The 19,228-nt window shown below is 37.2% G+C and overlaps 1 protein-coding gene across 1 annotated transcript in view; it reads left to right on the top strand.

The window, feature by feature from the left end:
- The first annotated feature begins 3,672 nt into the window (after positions 1 to 3,672).
- Positions 3,673 to 19,228, top strand: part of LOC107549268 (protein jagged-1b) — a 66,588-nt gene continuing 51,032 nt past the window's right edge. The window contains exons 1-2 of the mRNA XM_016230283.1: positions 3,673 to 4,106; positions 12,836 to 13,153. Of these exons, the coding sequence (XP_016085769.1) occupies positions 3,879 to 4,106; positions 12,836 to 13,153 (546 nt within the window). The 5' untranslated portion in view covers positions 3,673 to 3,878. The remainder of the gene's footprint in view (positions 4,107 to 12,835; positions 13,154 to 19,228) is intronic.

Below are 19,228 nucleotides of genomic sequence, written 5' to 3'. Positions count from 1 at the left end.
AAGAGCCCTCTGTTCTGACCACGGGTCACTCTACTTTGGGGAAATAACCGGTTTCCAGGGATGTGCGCGTCAGCAACTAGTCCATCCCGTCGCGAATGGGGGGAGGAAACAGGATCGGGTCAATAAAATCGGCTCATTATATTTTCAGCATAAAGCGGATGCTTTGTGTTGTAGCCTAGTAGCTGCCTCCATGCCTACACAGTGGAAAGTTCACTCTGGTCCCCGTTATGGAGATCTGGAAAGCAGCGAAATTATGCTGATATGCAGGCTATGCGTTTAATTTCCAGATGTCCGGTTTATAGGCGGACCTGGTTTAAAATGATGCCCGATCAGCTGAAAAGTGGTCAAACCCCATATAAAACCAGTAAACAAACCAGACTAGTCACTAGTTGTTATTTCTATAAAAAGACTCCAGAAATGAAACTGGTTCGTTTTTATTTCATTTTTCATGTTTTTCTTCAGCAATGTAGAACTGTAGAAAGCAGTAGGCCTACACACGCAATGTGTGTGGTCCTCAATAACAAATCTTACTGTAAACACAAAAATATTCCATCTTTGTGAAATGTTCAAACATCCATAGTCATTTTGGGTGCAATAGGGCCCCACAAACACTATTTGGCATCCAAACCTCTGGGGAAAAAATGGGTTCTAGGTTTATTGCTCTGTCCTCACCCGACCTAATGATTAAGTCCGAGAAAGCATGCCACTTTCACTTTTAGCCTATATGATGTGATAACAAGCTGGCGGTAATGTAAAAGTGCATGAGTATTGAATGTAACAGCCTCTGTCTGGCTATTGTCTGGCCTCTGACGGGGTCTTTTAATTGGTGCCGCAGCACTTTGATCATGCTCAGAGATCAAGTGAAGCTTGAGACCTATTATTCCAGAACTGCCATGGGAGTACACATGAAAAGAAGCCCTACTGAGAATTTCCAGACCAGTGCATTATGGGATAGGGTAGTTTCACAATTTATTTGTTACAATTGATAACTGTATACGGTGACTTCATAAAAAGGACAGGCATATCATTGTAGAATCGGAGTGATCTTGTTTGTGGTATGGGTCTTTCTCTGTCATTTATAAACTATAATTGTATCAAAATAGAAGTGTTGCTGGGCTGTTGAGATTAACCTTATGCATCATATGTATGCATAAAGACCAAGTGTTGTAATACAGGGAGCTGAACCGCATCAGTTTATCCAGTTTGGAAATCAGCATTATATGACCAGCACCTTCCTGAGGTGACAGTAGAAGGTGCAAGTAAAATATAAAGATATAATATATAAATAAAGGTTTTAACCCAAAGGACAACCCCCAATTTTAAGCTATGAAAGTACTTTTTCTTTTTTACATGATTTTATAATGATTCTCTGACTCCTGGTAATGCATGTGAAATGACAGGACTGTTTAATTTGATGTATCCACACAAGCTTTTTATCTACATTCCAGCAAACAAAATGTTATTTTGTTTCTTTTGCAAATGTTCCCATTAAAGTATTTGTGGGAAGATTCGATTTTCAAACAATATATGAATGTTACTTGAATGTTCTCTGAACGTTCTGAACCCATAGTAACCTTCAGAAAAGGCAAATTAAACTAAAACTGTTCAGAAAAAAAAAACGTTAAATTAATAATGTATAAATAAAATTTTTATGCTAATGATTTGACAATAACTTTGAACTTAGAGAGAATCTTGCCATATAGGCACAGTTCTGAGAACGTTCCTTGTTAGCTGAGATGTTAAAACTACACTGGAAAAAGAACGTTTTGTTGGATCAAAGTAAAACAATTGCTTCAACTTGTTACAAGTAATCGGTTTACTTTTTCTCAACTAAAAAAAAAATATGTTTGACAAAATCAAATTTCTATAGTCAACTGAAACTAAAAATTCACTTTCAACCAAATATATTTTTTAAATGATTAGATCACAAATTATCACTAGATCTATTTGAATTAACAATTTTTTTTTTTACATATTTTAAAATCAAATATCCTGAAAAATACAAATCTAAATGGTAAGCAATTTCTTCCCCTTCAGAATGTGATTTTACTAAATGCCACTGAATTTTTGTTTGGAAAAAAAATGAAGCTTTTTACACTTCTTGAGAGTCGAACATTTTAAAATGTTTACTACATCACAGTGAAATCTTCAACACTCATTGGCATAATTTCCACTGTTAGCATTGTGTAACGGGGCTGACGAGACGTGAGACGTGTGGATCCATCTGCAAGCTTTTATTAAAGAGACGTGGTATAACAGGCAGGGTCGAACAATGGCAAACAGGTATATGGCGGGCAAAAACACAAGAATAGTCCTAGGGCTAGCGTAGGTCACCGATCGGCACACAGAATCACAGGGGCGAGACGAGAGGAAGAAATCCAGGAAAACAGGCAAGGCAAAACAAGGAAACCACAGAGACTCGGAAAGGGATACAGGCTAAACAATACTCAGCAGAGAATGGTGGTTTGAGTGGGTGTTATATAGTGAGTGAGGTGATAGGAAACAGCTGTGTGCAATCAGTGCAGTGTGCAAACTGTGCAATGAATGATGGGATATGTAGTCCGGGGTGCTATGCAACAGTTTGTGTTGTGCCAGAGTCAATGTAATGGAAAGGGTGACCTCTGGTGGTGAATAAACGGAAGTCCATGGACCGAATTCGTGGCACATTGCATAGACATTTGAGGAAAAATGTACAACAGTTAATAGTGAAAACTGCTTTAAAACGGCATTGCTAATAAAAGCATAACATTCCAGAATAGAACGTTCATCCAAGAAATTTAACATCCATGTGCCATTGAAAAAAGCCACTCACATTTCAGATGAACTTGCAGTAACTTAGAAAAGAAAAGAAAAGAAAAAGCTTCATTTTTCAGGGAAATCATCATAATCATCATTTAGTCACCCTCCATCAGACTTTGGTTATCTTCAAAACACAAATGAAGAACAACGTGAGGGTGAGTAAACAGGTTTTTCATTTTTGGTTGAAAACTCTTAAAGTCTCCGTGTCCATCTGTAGAAACAAACAAAGAGGAAAAAAAAGATTTTTTTTTTCTGCCAAGCAGGGCTGCTTTTTTTAATACTTGCAGATCTTACCATATTATCATCATTTACGAGGAGGATTGTAAAACGGTCACAATTCACACAAAAAAATGGACTCAAAGCACAGAATGACAGTGTATTTGACACTCATTTTGTGATGGGTTTTTAGAGTTGTTATGTTTATCTATTTGTGCTACATGTGATTGTGTCCAGTTTTATTTAATTTATCATCGACTCATTTTTGGATGCAGGCTAAATGGACGGTGACTTGATTACCACAATAAATTCAGACACTGATTTTTAAACGTTTTCTATTAGTGTTACAGTATTTTGGGTTAACAGCAGCACTCCTGACATTAGGCTACATGAAAATAATTTAGACATATGTTTCCAAGCTACTTAAGTTTGTAACAGACAAATATGACTCAATTATATTCAAGTTAGAGACAGGTGACGGATATTCCCAGGCGGAGGACACACCCTCTACTGGCAACTTTACCACCAGTGCTTCCCACGGTGATGCGCAGTCTCGCTCTCTTCGCTCGCCCTTTGCAACGCTTTGCTTTGGGAGGGCATCGGCAAAGCCTATCCGGCTGACGAGAGAGAAAATAGCTGCTTTAAGTGAGTGGGAAAGTAAATGGGATGAAAGCTCAAGTCGGGTCAGCAGGTCGAACATTCAAAGCTTCTTAACTGTAGCAGGTGGAAGAAGGAAGAGCTAGAGGAGGAGGAGGAGGAGGAAGCACCCTGGACTCGGAGTGTGGAAAGATCTCAGGGGTTTTATCATTTTCCTGTGCCACATTTACTTACTCGTTTTCCCGCTGTGTCTTCATGATGGACACATGGCCAGTGTAAAGAAAGCGTCACCAAACAGGGAAAGGCTGTTCCGTACGCACAGAACAAGTGCGCAAATGTCTGCTATGAGAATGGACAGAGACCGAAAGAGTTGGCACTCCTGGGAGAGATCGAGTACGGACAGGAGGAGTGCTGGTAGGGCGATGATAAGGGCTGTTGAGCGCGGACAGCACTGGAGCGTGGTTTTCCTGCTCTCGCTCGCGCTGCAGCCGCAGGTAAGCCGCCGATCATGCGCTGCTATTTTCAGCCCGATTTGACTTTTTTTTTCTTCCCACGGTTGTTTTCTCTCCAGAGCTTTACACAGACAATCCTCGGTCCTTATTTAGGGCAGTGTTGTTCTTTCTTTAGTTCTGTTTACAAGTGGTTCTTACCAGCGTGCGAATCATTAAGCGGCTTTCAGGCAGCTGAACTTTTTAAAACAATTTCTGTCAGTCATTTTTCTGGGCGCAGAAGGCTGAGGTTCATCTCGCGCAAACAGACACTAAGCGTAAACCTATTAAACAAATCTGAACGAATTATGAGATACATTTGTGTAGCCTAATAGCGTGACAAGTAATAACAGTAATTATGTTTTTGTTGATACCGTCCGTTACAGACGGCGACCGCTTAGCTGTTGCTATGGTTACCTCCTCAATCAAAGACGATTTCTGTTCGCCAACGAACACATTTAGCAATTTCCGACTAATTTGCAAACTTTTGCGATTGTTGAAATTGTATTAAAAGCCGATACACACCCAGCCTGCTTCTTCACCGTTATTTAGGAGGTTTAACCCTGAATGAGGGGTGTGGAACCCCCCCATAATTCCGTTTTACACCTTTGTGGATGAGAGACCAGTGTTGAGCTGTTACCGTCTGCGGCCACCTGTTGTTCCTTCTTTCTTTGTTGCGCGCTGCACTTGTCGCTCTTTTGGGCGTGTTGCCTCGTTTTTCATGCAGATATTAAAGTCTCATGTCAGCTATGGTTTATTTGCAACAATATATCTGACGCACACGACAGTTTGTTATTGTAAAGCTTTGTCTTTAAGACTGTTTACTCTGAAACTGGAGAAATGAAAAACAAGGCTCAACATATTTGGCGCACGGGCTTATTTGTACAAGAAAGTATCATTTTGCTCCAGTATAAATGAGGACATTGCAGTGTTTTTCTGTTCGGAGCGAGGCTTATTCTTAATTTCATTATGTTTACATCAAGCAGTAAAGTAGCGGTCATGGAGATTTTATATAGCTAGAGAAATGGGTCTCTTCGTGGGCGTGTGATTTTGCTTTTGTTTGCATTCCCAGAAAACATTCAGCGACTCTAATTATGCTGATCCATTTGTATTACCCAAATGGCTTAGCTGTATTTAGAGAACACATATCATCATTTTATTTTCAAAATATGAATCTCTGTTATGGTTTGATAAAGAAGCCTGCTCTGTTTAAAACCATTTGGCATTAAAACCAAATTCAAATCATTTCTGAATCTACTCCCAATGCTTCACATCCCACCCCAGCCACCCTATTATTCCAGGCTTTGAGGTCTCCGCTTGGGTTGTTGGTCTGCGGTGGAGATGAGACCTCACCTGCTGTGGAGGGCAGATCCTGGGGATGAGAACCCTTTGAGTGCAGAACATGCATGTGTGTTCTGGCGGGTTGCTGCTGGATGAACATACCTGTCCTGACACCGAGGGCGTGTGAGAAAGGCTAATGTTTTGGTTCTGTCATTTTTGCAGTATGAACTTTGGTTTTTAAATGCTTTGATGGTTCTTGGAAAATCTAAAGCCTGTATGTTGCAGAACGTTCTACAGGGAGAATAATTTTTTTATGATTTTATGTTATTGTCAAAAGAGATGAGGAGGGAAGTGATCAGCAGCTTTGTATTGTTAGTTGGGCTATAAATAACAGGGCTCAACAAATCAGGATGGCCCCGTGGCCTGAGGCCAGTTGACAGAAATGTCACTTGACCTATCCAGGCACTGCACTTTCTTATGAATCTTATGTTCATCAATCATGAAAATGTGTTTTTGTTTTGCAAACATTTAGATTTGATTTGAATATTGTTGTTGATATCTGTAATACAGTTTTTATATATTTTTTAATTTAATTACGTCACATATTGGATATTACCCTAGCTAATGCAACCTGTTGTATATGTAGCAAGGTTACAGCTGGCTAACAAAGATGAGGTTTGTTGAAACTGTGAGAATAACTTAGTATATGAATATGAAATACACTATGCTTTCAGTTGGTACAATTTTTACAATGTTTTTTTTTTAAAGAAATATCTTATGATCACTATGGTAAATATACATATATATATATATGTATATGTATGTATGTATGTATATATATATATATATATATATATATATATATATATATATATATATATATATATAAAATCTCTAAACCTTTAAGATTATACTGTGTAATAAATATAAGTAATTAATAAATATATATAATATAATATAATATAATATATAATAAAAAAAACCTCATGCCATTGTTTCTAGAAAAGGTGTGTTTAAGAATGAATATCATGGAGTTACATTATAGCTCTTTTTGTAAAACGAAAAGAAAATGTAAAATTGCAATGAAAAAAATTTTTTTGATGATGCTTGCAAAAATGTTGCTAACTTGCAAATGTCATTATATTTTTATTACTGCTATTATTATTGATTATATTTGTGGCTAGATAAAGGAATGTACAGAACTACTGGCCCAACTGGGCCAGTTAAAAATAATCTGTTGCACCTGCAGTAATATTGCATATGTGCAGAAATCATGGGCTAAAGAAGCAGGGCAGTAATGTGTCAGATAGACCAGCTGTGTTTTCAGTGCTTTGTAGGATACTGTCTTGTACTCAGATTGTGGACTGTAGCAGTTGTTCATTAACAGTTGAAGGATAGCCATTTGAACAGTACAGCCTTTCATATTAAAAAGTGAAATTAAGGATGATTCCTGGTTAAACACCTAAATCAGTTATGGAGAATAAAACAGATAAGGGTTACCTTTTGTATAGTTAGATAATAATAATTTAACAGTTAGTCAATCCATGTCTTTAAAATGGGTAGCTTCCCCCTCAAAAATGGACAGTAAATAGCCTATGTTATGCACAAATGATTTTTGCTTAAAATAGCAGCATGTCTTTGTTTCTGATGTTGGATGGCAGGAGTTCAGCATGAGTCTTTGTGGGGTTTTAATGTCTCAGTAATGAGCCCTGTGATGCAGCTCCACAAGAGAGACCGCTGAAATACAGGTATGTTGGGAATGACCCTGGCAGAGGATAGAGGGAGAGGAAGAAAGAGAGATGGAGAATGATGGCCGGGGGTCTATCTGCCGAGTGTTTGATGTGTCCATGTTTTATGAGAAGGAATGGGACAACATGCCATGATGGAACAATGGGAGGATAGTACAGCCATTCAGCAGTCCTGCTCAAACGTGGGGTCACGGGGAGAGGACAGGCACCGCAGAGTCTTACTGTCTGACCTGGCTTGGAATGTCGTATTCACAGGAGAATCAGTGTGTGTGTTTATTTGTGTGGGAGAGAGTGTGTGATGCACATTGGGATTTTTCTTGTGTGTGCATCTTTAGGGCTTAAAATAAATGTTAAAATTATTTATTAACTTTTCCACAACATTCTAATTTATTGAGATGCACCTGTATGTATCATATATATATATATAATATTAAATGTACGCATTTAGCAGACACTTTTATCTAAAGCAACTTACAGTGCATTCAGGCTATACATTTTTTATCAGTATGTGTGTTCCCTGGGAATTGAACCCACGACCTTTGCGCTGCTAATGCAATGCTCTACCACTGAGCCACAGGAATTAGACAGACTTAAAGCCTATTGAAAATCTGTGTAATGTCTTGAGACTACAGTCCACAAACAGTCACCATCAAATTTAACTGAACTTGAGCAGTTCTGCAAAGAAGAGTGGGCAAATATTGCAGTCTAGATCATTTTTTTTGGTGATGCTTGCAAAAATGTTGCTAACTTGCAAATGTCATTATATTTTTATTACTGCTATTATTATTGATTATATTTGTGGCTAGATAAAGGAATGTACAGAACTACTGGCCCAACTGGGCCAGTTAAAAATAATCTGTTGCACCTGCAGTAATATTGCATATGTGCAGAAATCATGGGCTAAAGTTAGTAGAGACATATCACTAGCAAAGTTAGTGGAGACATATCCCAACAGACTAAAGGCTGTAATTAAAGGGGTCATATGAAGTTGCTAAAAAGAACATTATTTTGTGTATTTGGTGTAATGCAATGTGTTTACGCGGTTTAAGGTAAAAAAAACAAAACATTATTTTCCACATACTGTACATTATTGTTGCTCCTCTATGCCCCGCCTTTCTGAAATGCGTCGATTTTTACAAAGCTCACCGTTCTGAAAAGCGCGGTGTGCTCTGATTGGCCAACTATCCAGTGCGTTGTGATTGGCTGAATACTTCAAGTGTGTGACGGAAATGTTGTGCCCCTGACCAGGTTCAGGAAATTCTCCTCCATAAAATGCGCTGCACACACTAGAATATTTGGGTTGTACTGTTCTGGAACAGTGTTGTAAATAAAAATTAACCACTGATTAGTGGTTGTGTCCTACAAGGCCAAACAAAGTAGTTTGGCTTTCGCAACGAAACACACAGCGTCTCCACGACATGGTGGCGGCAGCAACAATACTATAGAGAGAATAAAAGTTACGTGAACATTTGTGTGGTGTTATGCAGATCTTTCCACACAGTGACGTAGACATGTGGGGGCGTGTTTGAACGAGGGCATGGCTGAGCGTTCACTTTTATAAAGAATATCTCTTTGGGTTTGAGACTTTAGTCTTTGTGACTTTACGGATCTTCTGTATGCACAAACAGCTTTTAACACTCCAAAGACTAAGAAAAACATGAAATCGCACCATATGACCCCTTTAAAGCAAAAAGTGGTTCAACAAAATACTGACACAAGGAGGTGATCCTTTTTCCAAGTCAGTGATTCTGATAATTAATTTATTTTTTCAGACATGTTGGTGTTATATCTTTAAATTGGATGTTATAAGTTGCACTAAGTAAATACAGCTGGATAAAACAAAAACTGTCCATCTTTATTTCAGGCTGAAAAGCAACACAATTTGATTATTTTAATGGAGGGCGATTCTTTTCTATACCAAACTGTATATAGTTTGCAATAGTTTTGATAAAACACACTGGATTTTACAGGTTTTTCTCTGGGAAATCTTTTTTTTTGTGCCCTGCTCAGAGAACCTGAAATGCCCAGCCATCCCATTTGTGTGTGTGTACGCGTGTTCTCTTCTCCTTTATGCCAAAAAGAGAGATGAATAAAATAATGGCAACAATGAAGACAGGAAAGTCTGAACATCATGATGAAAGAAGGAGAGATCTGTTCCCAGGTGAAAAGAAGTCAAGAAAAAAAAAAGAACGACAGAGAGGGCAAGATAGGAGCTGCGTTGTAAATGTGTTCCCCTCTGGGGAGAGAGGAACAGAAAAGAAGGGAGAGGTATTGATATAGAGAAAGAATGGAAAACAGAGAGCAAGGGGTTGAAGTGTAGGAAGTAACTAACACAAGGGAGTAAGGAGAGAAAGCGTGAGAGAAAGGCAAGACACGAGGAGGTAAATAACCTGCGGGGAGAAGATGAAGGTAATGAAGTTAAGTGAACATGCAGATGAAGAGGGTGATTACAGCACAGAAGAGGACTGTAGCTGTCCATTTAGACAGGGATTTCGCTTTGAATCAATGTTATCGTCTGTTCTTTCTGTCTTTATCTGCCTTCAGATACAAAGACTGCTAGAGTCATTATCTGTCTGGATGAATGGGGTCTCGTGAGGATTGTGTTTTGTGTTGTTTGAAGGTTGTCGGATGTGAAGGAAACTTCATCAACTGTAAAAAAACAGAAGGTTATGTTTTATTTGTGAAACAGTAGGGCCTTTGAGCATTACTCAGAGCAAGTTCATCCATGTTCATACAACCACAGTTTTATGAACACATCTTTTCTATTTTTGTGGTAATGCAGTTGAGTGCTTTTCAATCTCGTGTCTTAGTTCTCCCAAAAACGATAATTCTGTCATCATCTACTGCTGCTGAGCATCTGTGCCATATTTGAATGTACGTATACTCCAAGGACTTCTAAGAGTTGCAATACCATCCTTAAAACTAGCTCAAACAATAAAACCTATTATTGGCCAATTGTACACGTGTTTGTGTTTCTATTCAGAGGAACTTTGCAGCTTGGGCTTTAAAGCACCTTTTATGTGATAATATATTTAACATGAAATATATATGTATAAAATTAAACACAACTGTAAGGCCACCCAGAGTTTGTGATTTTTGTATATTTTAGTAAGAAAGTTGGGGAATCATGATTTATTCATCAATTGTGCGCCGATTTTATGCACATTTGTCTGTACGTACACTTATTATCTACAAATGGTCTCATTTTGTGTTCCATGGAACAAATAAAATCATCAATTACAATGACCTTAAACTGATATATATCATATTTTTGAGTTATATTTTTATTACAACAAACTCGTATCTTCAAATTTTGTCTTGGACAAAGGGAGGGGCCTCAAGGGGCCTGGCCTGGCCACCTCAGTCACTGTGCCCCCTCATCTCCGGAGTGGGTGCCCTGATTTTAGTCTGTGAGGCAGGCTACTGTCCTGGGAAGATCTCCCACTCAGAAGTACGAGATGGGGAGTGGGTGGGTGTAGGCTGTCAAATACATGGATTAAAAGTGAAATGTTTTCATTTCAGTTTGTTTGTTACAAAAATATTTTTTCGTTCAGGTTCCAGAGCTTATTAAGAATAGAAGAGAGTTCGCTTTATGAAGAATTGTAATAATCTTTGCTAATATTCTTGAATCTTCAAACTGCTAACACTTTACTGACTGTTTCAGCTGTTTGATTGCACCGGCGACTCGTGTGCCTGCTATATATTCATTGCAAACAGCGCAGCCGTTTTCCCCCAAAATAAGCACTAGATAAAGTCAAGAAAAATGTTTTGTTGTAACTATGGACTATGTTGACAAGAGTGATGTAGAAGTATTCACCATGAAGCTTACACTGGTGATGTACCTGAGAGAAAACAGATTTCACATTAAGTGATTTAATTTTCAGTAGTAAGAAAAAAAGTGTTTTAAAGCTTGATGTTTTGTAGAACATCACAGTTATAAATGATATGAGAATAGTAAGGCCTGTAGACAGGGAGTATGTGTTATTTAAGAAAAATAATATTATATTTTCAGAATGACATTTTGTTTTTTCAAACCTAGACAAGGCCCCCAGGGGGCATGGCTTAATTACTGTAGTTACTCTGTTCTGAACATCAAATCCTTTGTTTTTCCATCAAATGTATTCTAACTAGTTGGTTGAATAAACATATTTGGATTTTAAATAAAAAAATTGCCTCAAGTTAGCATCAGGTAGCTAGTTAGCATCAGCTAACATTTTTTTTCAAATAGGCTATTATAATTTTGTAATTCTTAATTATTGATTATATTCTTTTTAATTTTGAAGATAAAACTGCTTGTACGTTTTGCTGTAAATGTATAAAGCAAATTGCTTTGTCAGACTGGGGGCATTTTACACCACCTTTGGGGCAAAGCTATTCTGGACACATTTAACTTTTGTTTCACAGAAAAAAATTACACAGTCCTTAAGGGGGGCGTTTTCCCCCACTCTACCCTACTGCAATTATATTTATTCATTAGAATTATATTATTTAATTCTTGTTCTATTCTGAATATGGTTAAATTTAAAGGATTTGTTGTGGAGTGAGGGGAACTAATATAGCCTAGGTTTATAATGTTTATATTGTTGGTACATTATAACATTATGCTTTAGGCCGGCCGGTAGCCTATTATTTCTGAATGTAATAAAATCCCCAAAATAAAAAACGTAAAATTTATGTTTTTTTTAAACATGCAGCAAACGAAAGTAGACGATTAATTGTTTAAAAATTCTTACTGTCTGTTAACAAATATTCATAATGCTTGGCTTCCCAGATAACAACAGAATCTGGGCCAAATCTGGCTTACATTCGGCACTTCTGGCTTTGTTCTTGTTTCTTGTGTCTTGGTTGCAAATGTTTTGTGATTTATTTTTATTTTTATGTACAATAAATTCTGACAATTAAAACAAAAATCAGGCTCGTTTATTTATGATATCAATTACTAATTTCTTTGTTCAGAAACGGAAGTAACTTAAAATGTTAGGCTATTTGTGTGTTGTACTTTTCATATTTTTAGTAGCTTCAAACAGCAAAACTACAGCGCTTCCAGTAGGCTATTTTATGGAGCTGTCAACACTGGAAACTCTGACGGCATGCAGTCAGTCGACGAACACTCTATTCATATATATACAACTAGGCTATATGCTATTAAATTGTATATATAAAATTATTTTATTTACAAGTTTCGTGTTTGTGTTTTTCCAGTTTTATTCGTTGCTTCCACTGAAAATAACTTATTATAATTATATAATTATAATTATAATTTATAATCTACATATGTACACTAGTAGTCTACATATATCAATCAATATTCAGAAACAGGCGCCGCTCTGGCACTGACCCTGGAGAGCTCTGAAGTTTTTGCCAGATTTGGTGGTTGAGAACCACTGCTTTAAGCATTTCCGTTTACTAATATACTTGTAATTTACATTATAAAGGTATATGATACATTTTTACAATCATATTTTGGCCTCAACAACAGCACTGATATTCTAACCTGCACCAGCCAACATCCAGATGCGATAAAACTGTTTTCAGAAAGCCAGTAACTGTGGAGAGTATGAACAAGCATCATGAGAGAATCTAAATTCTAAACAACTTTGGAGGCTGAAAGTGCTGCTTCTCATCTTAATGACTTCATGCACTCTGTCACTTCAGTTTTCCTGTTTGTCTTCCATGTTTTAACCTTGCTGTTTTGAATTCCCATAGGTTGTGTGTGCGGTGGGCACATTTGAGGTGCAAATTCGACAATGGCTAAACCCTCTGGGCTTTCTACAGAGTGGTCAGTGCTGTGACCCCCAGGCCAGTGGGAGGCAGCGCTGCTCATCAGCTGATCAGTGTGACACCTTCTTCAAGGCCTGTCTGAAGGAGTACCAGGCTCGGGTTGCACCAATCGGCACCTGTACATATGGCACTGGCATCACATCTGTCCTGGGTAGCAACTCCCACACCTTACATCACCATGGAAACGAGGGAAGCGACAGCAGAAATGGACGAATTGTTATTCCATTTAAATATGCATGGCCAGTGAGTACAACTCTCATTTATTTATCAGCTTAGTGAGCGCTGCCGGTGAAAACATAATTTCTTTATACTTCATGTGTTGTAGAAACCTTTAGCCAAAGATTGCTCGGAAGACACTTGGATAATCAGCACGTTTTTCTGATCTGTTATAGAGACAATTGTGCGTGTCTGAACGTATCAGGTGGATATTTTCTAAAGGGCAGCTGTCATGTCACAATTACACTGTCTCAGTTGCCTCGATATCACTTCTGCTGCCCTTATAATTTCAGTTTTTGAAGGTAATATGTGGAATTTACAAATATAAATGACAAAAAAAGACTACACACAAGCTTCCTGAACATATTCTCTCTTCTGCCATTGGTTGAAAAATACATTAAATACATGAAAAATACACAGCCCCACACACTGGTTGAGCCAATGGGAAATGGGGAAAAACTACTAAATTTAAAGGTATCGCATTGGTTGAGCCAATGTTGCTCATGCCAATGGTTTGATAGCACTACAGAGTCAAAGTATTTACACTTTTTGAAATCAGCTTGCAAATATCTTACCTAAAATTGTCTCCGCATATTGAAGGGATAGTTAATTTAAAATGACAATTCCATCATTTACTTATTCTCATGTTGTTTCAAACCCAGAAGACTTTTGTTCATCTTTTAAACTCAAATTAAGATATTTTTAATGAAACGGTTTAAGTTTATGGAGACACCATAAAATAAATCAATATGAATCGAGCCGTTTAACCCAAGTTAGACACAAGAGGAGACACAATTGCTTTATATGATGAACAGATTTCATTTAGGCATTTATGTACACTGACCAACATACATACAAAGAGCACATCAAGTATGGTAAATGTAAGCTCAAACTTTCTTGCATGATTTGCAGTAACCAATGAGGTTTGCTCTCACATCTCTCGCAAGCACATTTCAGCTGCAAGAACAAATTACATTTATTGTTGTGCGTCAAGCAAGCATTTCCATTTGCCATATTTGATGCACTCTATGTATGAGTGTTGATTAATTTATAGAATAACAACAATGTTGTGAATAAAAGCCTAAATTAAAGGGTTAGTTCACCCAAAAATTATAATTAGCCCATTAAGTACTCACCCTCAAGGCATCCTAGGTGCATATGACCTTCTTCTTTCAGACGAATCCAATTGGAGTTATATTAAAACTTGTCTTTAATTAAAAACGTATTTTTTAAAGTAGAAGCACTAGAAGTGTTGTGCAGAAGCATGTGTTTGCCTCTATCCACTTACAGCAATTTTGGATCGCACCCTTAAAAGTGGTTTCCTTAAAGCTACGTATATAAGCTGCTGTGCTGCTTTATTAACTTGCTGATAGGGAAGTTTTCACTTAACCTTGATCTGACCTCAGTGGCACTATGCCGAGCATATGGAGGTAGTAATGCTGGCTGACTGCTGGCCAGACGGTGGACGTGCTGCGCCAGTGATCTTTACTGAACCTCACTGTGAGTGCTGTGGTCAGTGTTTGGCTATCTCCAGCCTGGGTCTTTAAACTGATTACACACTTATTGATTACAGTGGATAGAAAGAGTGTGCGTGAGAGAAAAAGATGAGGGTGAAAGATTGTAGCACAACTTAAAATTTTTTATCTATTGGTGTTGTGGTGGCTGAAGATAAAGAACTTCCTTTGTAACATAATGAGTATTGTTCTGGTCTTCTGATTTGATAAGCTGCATTCAGAGACTGCTGATATTTTGTACAATGTCACTGGGACATTTCATTGTCTCTCTGCTTGTCTGTGTTTGCCACATACCGATCCATTCCAAAATTTTTACCAAAACATTTTCATTGATGGAGCAAAAATAAACAAAATATTTGGTCATATTTTGTCTGAATCAGTTACTCAAAATTTGTCTTGTTTATTGAAATGTCACAAAATCAACATCACACATGCAATCTTGCTGTTGTGCTGAATATCAGCATGACCAATGAAAATAGTTTGGTTACGAATCGCAGAATTGTTTTTTGATTGGTTAAATCAAACCTGAACATAATAATTTACAGCTTGTTTATTTGATATTTTCTATTTTCATTTATTTCCTCTGTGGTCATTGTCTTGACTACAAAATATGTCTTTCTTGAGATGCTGTGTTACGTCATTTTCTGGTTCTTTTTTTTGTTGAACATGTTTATTCTCTCTTATTTTCCTGACAAATTGACATCACTAGTTTCTATTGTCTGCAGTATTAGATCAGACACTATCACTACAAATAGACCATTAATCGTTGACTTAAAAGCAAATCTTTAATTAGACCACTGTGATTTAATACTGGTGTGGTTTTTATTACAATTTTCCAACATCATACAAACTCAAAAGAAAACAGAAACATAAAAGAAGGATGCCCAAGGCCCCAAGAAGGAAACCAACTCTATTGTTTGTCTTGTGGTTGAGATCATGAATGTCTTGTCACTATGCAAAGTCATCACACATAATACCAATCTTATCATCAGAATCTAAAGGGAGTGGTTGGTATATCAAACTCTTCGATGAGTCACAGAAACCCCCAATAACAGAAAAATGAGTCTCATGACCCACATATCTCTCATGTAAAATATTACAGTATACTCTTGCCATAATTACTGTCTACCAGGGTGCTGCATTACAACCAGCTTCAGGCCTCAGAATTCTTTCAAAATATCTTGCCAACTGTAGGAGACTGATAGGCAGTGAAAGTAGTTTTTTCTTCGTTTCTTATAAACTATTGAATGAATGATGACTTTCTCTGAATCTTAGCATCCTCATAAGTGGCTGATGTTGAACACTGTCTTGTACCACATTTTTTAGCATAGATTTGCTTTACTTTTACATTTATCCAGTTACATTTAATAACAAATTATTGATGAAAATATGTCAACATAATAAAAAAATGTACTCAATATTTGGGTGTGCTGTATATTTGCATGCTTTTGGCCGTACATGCGTATTTGTACTGAAGAAACAGACGTCACTGCCATTGGCTGCCAGTTAACTTTTTTTGGTCTGTCATTTGCATGAATTTGTGCAATTATAAATGTTTTGATGTGTGCATTATCTTGGCAACACACTGTATACCTGTGGTGTAAGTCACTTTTACAGTGGCCGAGAAGTGCAAAACAAATCACAATTCTAAAAACAAAATAACAAATTACAAATACAAATGCAAGTCTAAAAAACTAAATAATAATTCAGAAAACACAACAACAATTCAGAAAACATTATAATAAGCCAGAAAACACAATGACAAATTCGAAAACAAAATAACAAGTCAGAAAACACAACGACAAATCAGACAAACCGGAAGAGGTAGGTATAGTTTGAGACAGCGCCATTGGTTTGGGATTACTCACCGCTGACTGGACGAGACATCTGTCAATCAATGTATACAGGAAGAACCAGCCGAAGTACAGCAGAGTCGTGATAGAAAGTTCGGAGATGGCATTAAAGTAGCTCAGTTTAAATGTATTATATGATTGCCCTTACTATGGAATAAAAAAATACGGAGTGTCTATTTACACTTAGTGCAAATAACCCGCCTTGTTGGTAGTAATTCCACTCTCCAACGTGTGATTGGACTAGTCAAGACTTTAAAAGCAGCTGTACATAATCAGCTCTAGTGGCGTAGATGGTTAAATGTGTGTTGTTGGTTTTTTGACTCGATCTACCCGGGTTCGATCCCACCTTTCCCGCCAAACTTTTTTTTCTCCCTTTTCAAATCTCGTATCACATCGTAAAGGCATTTATTTTCAATAAAAATGAAGGAAATAATCAAAAAGTTGAAAATAATGTATTGGGTAGGGTTAGGGTAAGTGTAGGGAGGGCTTTATTGTACCAATAAGGTGGCATCCATTTAATAATTTAAATTAAAATTATAATTTACAATACGTTATTATTGCATACTGTTTTATAATGTACTACAATACTGAAGTGCAGATAATTGGCACTATTTGCAACAAGTAGTATACATAGAAATCCTGCTATTTTTAACATAGTGTAAATAGGTATTTGCACAGTTTAAATAGCATATTGCTAAAAATACTGCCATTTTCACTTAGTGTAAATAGAATCCATTGTTAATACGAGATTTGAAAAGGGAGGAAAAAAAAATTCGGCAAAAGGTGGGATCAAACCCAGGTCGATCACATCAAATAGCCAATAGCACAAGCTTATCCATCTGCGCCACTGGAGCTGAATTTTACAGCCACTTTTAAAGTGTTGACTAGCTCAATCACACGTTGCAGGGCGGAATTACTGTACATAGCCTCTGCCAAAGCGGGCTATTTGCACTAAGTGTAAATAGACACCGTATTTTTTATTCCATAGTAAGGGAAATTCATACAATACATTTAAACTGAGCTACTTTAATACCATCTCCGAACTTTCTATCACGACTCTGCTGTACTTCGGCTGGTTCTTCCTGTATACATTGATTGACAGATGTCTCGTCCAGTCAGTGGTGAGTAATCCCAGACCAATGGCGCTGTCTCAAACTATACCTACCTCTTCCGGTTTGTCTGATTTGTTGTTTTCTGACTTGTTAATTTGTTTTCGGATTTGTCATTGTGTTTTCTGGCTTGTTATAATGTTTTCTGAATTGTTGTTGTGTTTTCTGAATTATTATTTAGTTTCTTAGACTTGCATTTGTGTTTGTAATTTGTTATTTTGTTTTTAGAATTGTGATTTGTTTTGCACTTCTCGGCCACTGTAAAAGTGACTTACACCACAGGTATACAGTGTGTTGCCAAGATAATGCACACATCAAAACATTTATAATTGCACAAATTCATGCAAATGACAGACCAAAAAAAGTTAACTGGCAGCCAATGGCAGTGACGTCTGTTTCTTCAGTACAAATACGCATGTACGGCCAAAAGCATGCAAATATACAGCACACCCAAATATTGAGTACATTTTTTTATTATGTTGACATATTTTCATCAATAATTTGTTATTAAATGTAACTGTAAGTGTATTTCTAATCAACATTTCTCATGCTTCATCCATCATCTTGTCATTGAGCAAAGTAACATGGGATTTCTTTCTCTGCAAAGGATGTATGTGATGTTACCTTAGAATTTAGGATGTATTTTAGGACACCTCAGGAATGGTTGGTACTGCACCTATGATGCAATGAAATGCCCTTTAATGGTGGCTCACTTAATTTTGGAACAAAGCCTCTGTGTGTGATATATATAGTAGTAAAGCAATGAGGGTGAGAAAGGTGATATTATTTTTGTAACTACATTAATTATAAATGGCAATAATGATTTCAATAAAGCCCAAATCTAGCTGGAGATTTGCTGGTGCAGGGGGAAATCATCTGATGCAGGCCAGCTGTTCTGGCTTGGAGAAGCAGGTCTGAGAGCCTCCGGCAAATTGACCTCTGTGTAGTGGATGGACACTAGGGATGTGCATTTTGCAGATGTGAAATGTTTTGTCATTTTAAAAAGTCACAATTTTCCCAAACACTTTTGTCTGCCGAACCCTTAGACATATACTGTATTTACTTGAAGTACCCCCTGAGATGTTAAGTTAATTTCTCAATAATTTAATGACACATGTTCACAGTTCTCTTATGTCAGTTAATGGTCACATGACCTGTGATGAACAGATGAAATATTTCATCTGTAATTAGTAAGTGTTTTATTTTGACTTTGTAGCTGGACTTTAAAGTGGACTCATTCCTTTTCTTTTTTTTTAAGTTGTGATAGTATCTCAGTCCAGATTAGGTGGACAAAATGAAATAATAATGTAGTACTGTAAAAATGAATATTTGAGATTTTTTTTACACTACAAGTTACAATGCTAATATTTATGTCTTAATTCTTTGCTTTCAATCATTCATGCCCCACAGAAAGTGCTTTAAACACTTATGCTACGGGGCTGACGAGACGTGAGGATCCATATGCAAAGCTTTGAGCAGAGAGGTCAGAAACACAGGCAGGGTCAAACAGTGGCAACCATGTATATGGCAGGCAAGACACAAGAATAGTCCTAGGACTAGCGATGAACGGCAAACAGAATCAGGAGCAAGACTAAGGGAGAAATCCAGGAAACCAGGCGAAGATCA

The sequence above is a fragment of the Sinocyclocheilus grahami genome, unplaced genomic scaffold, assembly GCF_001515645.1.
Source record: "Sinocyclocheilus grahami isolate Dianchi unplaced genomic scaffold, SAMN03320097.WGS_v1.1 scaffold367.1, whole genome shotgun sequence".
NCBI classification, from domain to species: Eukaryota; Metazoa; Chordata; class Actinopteri; order Cypriniformes; family Cyprinidae; genus Sinocyclocheilus; species Sinocyclocheilus grahami.
This window is presented reverse-complemented; position numbering and strand designations above follow the sequence as displayed.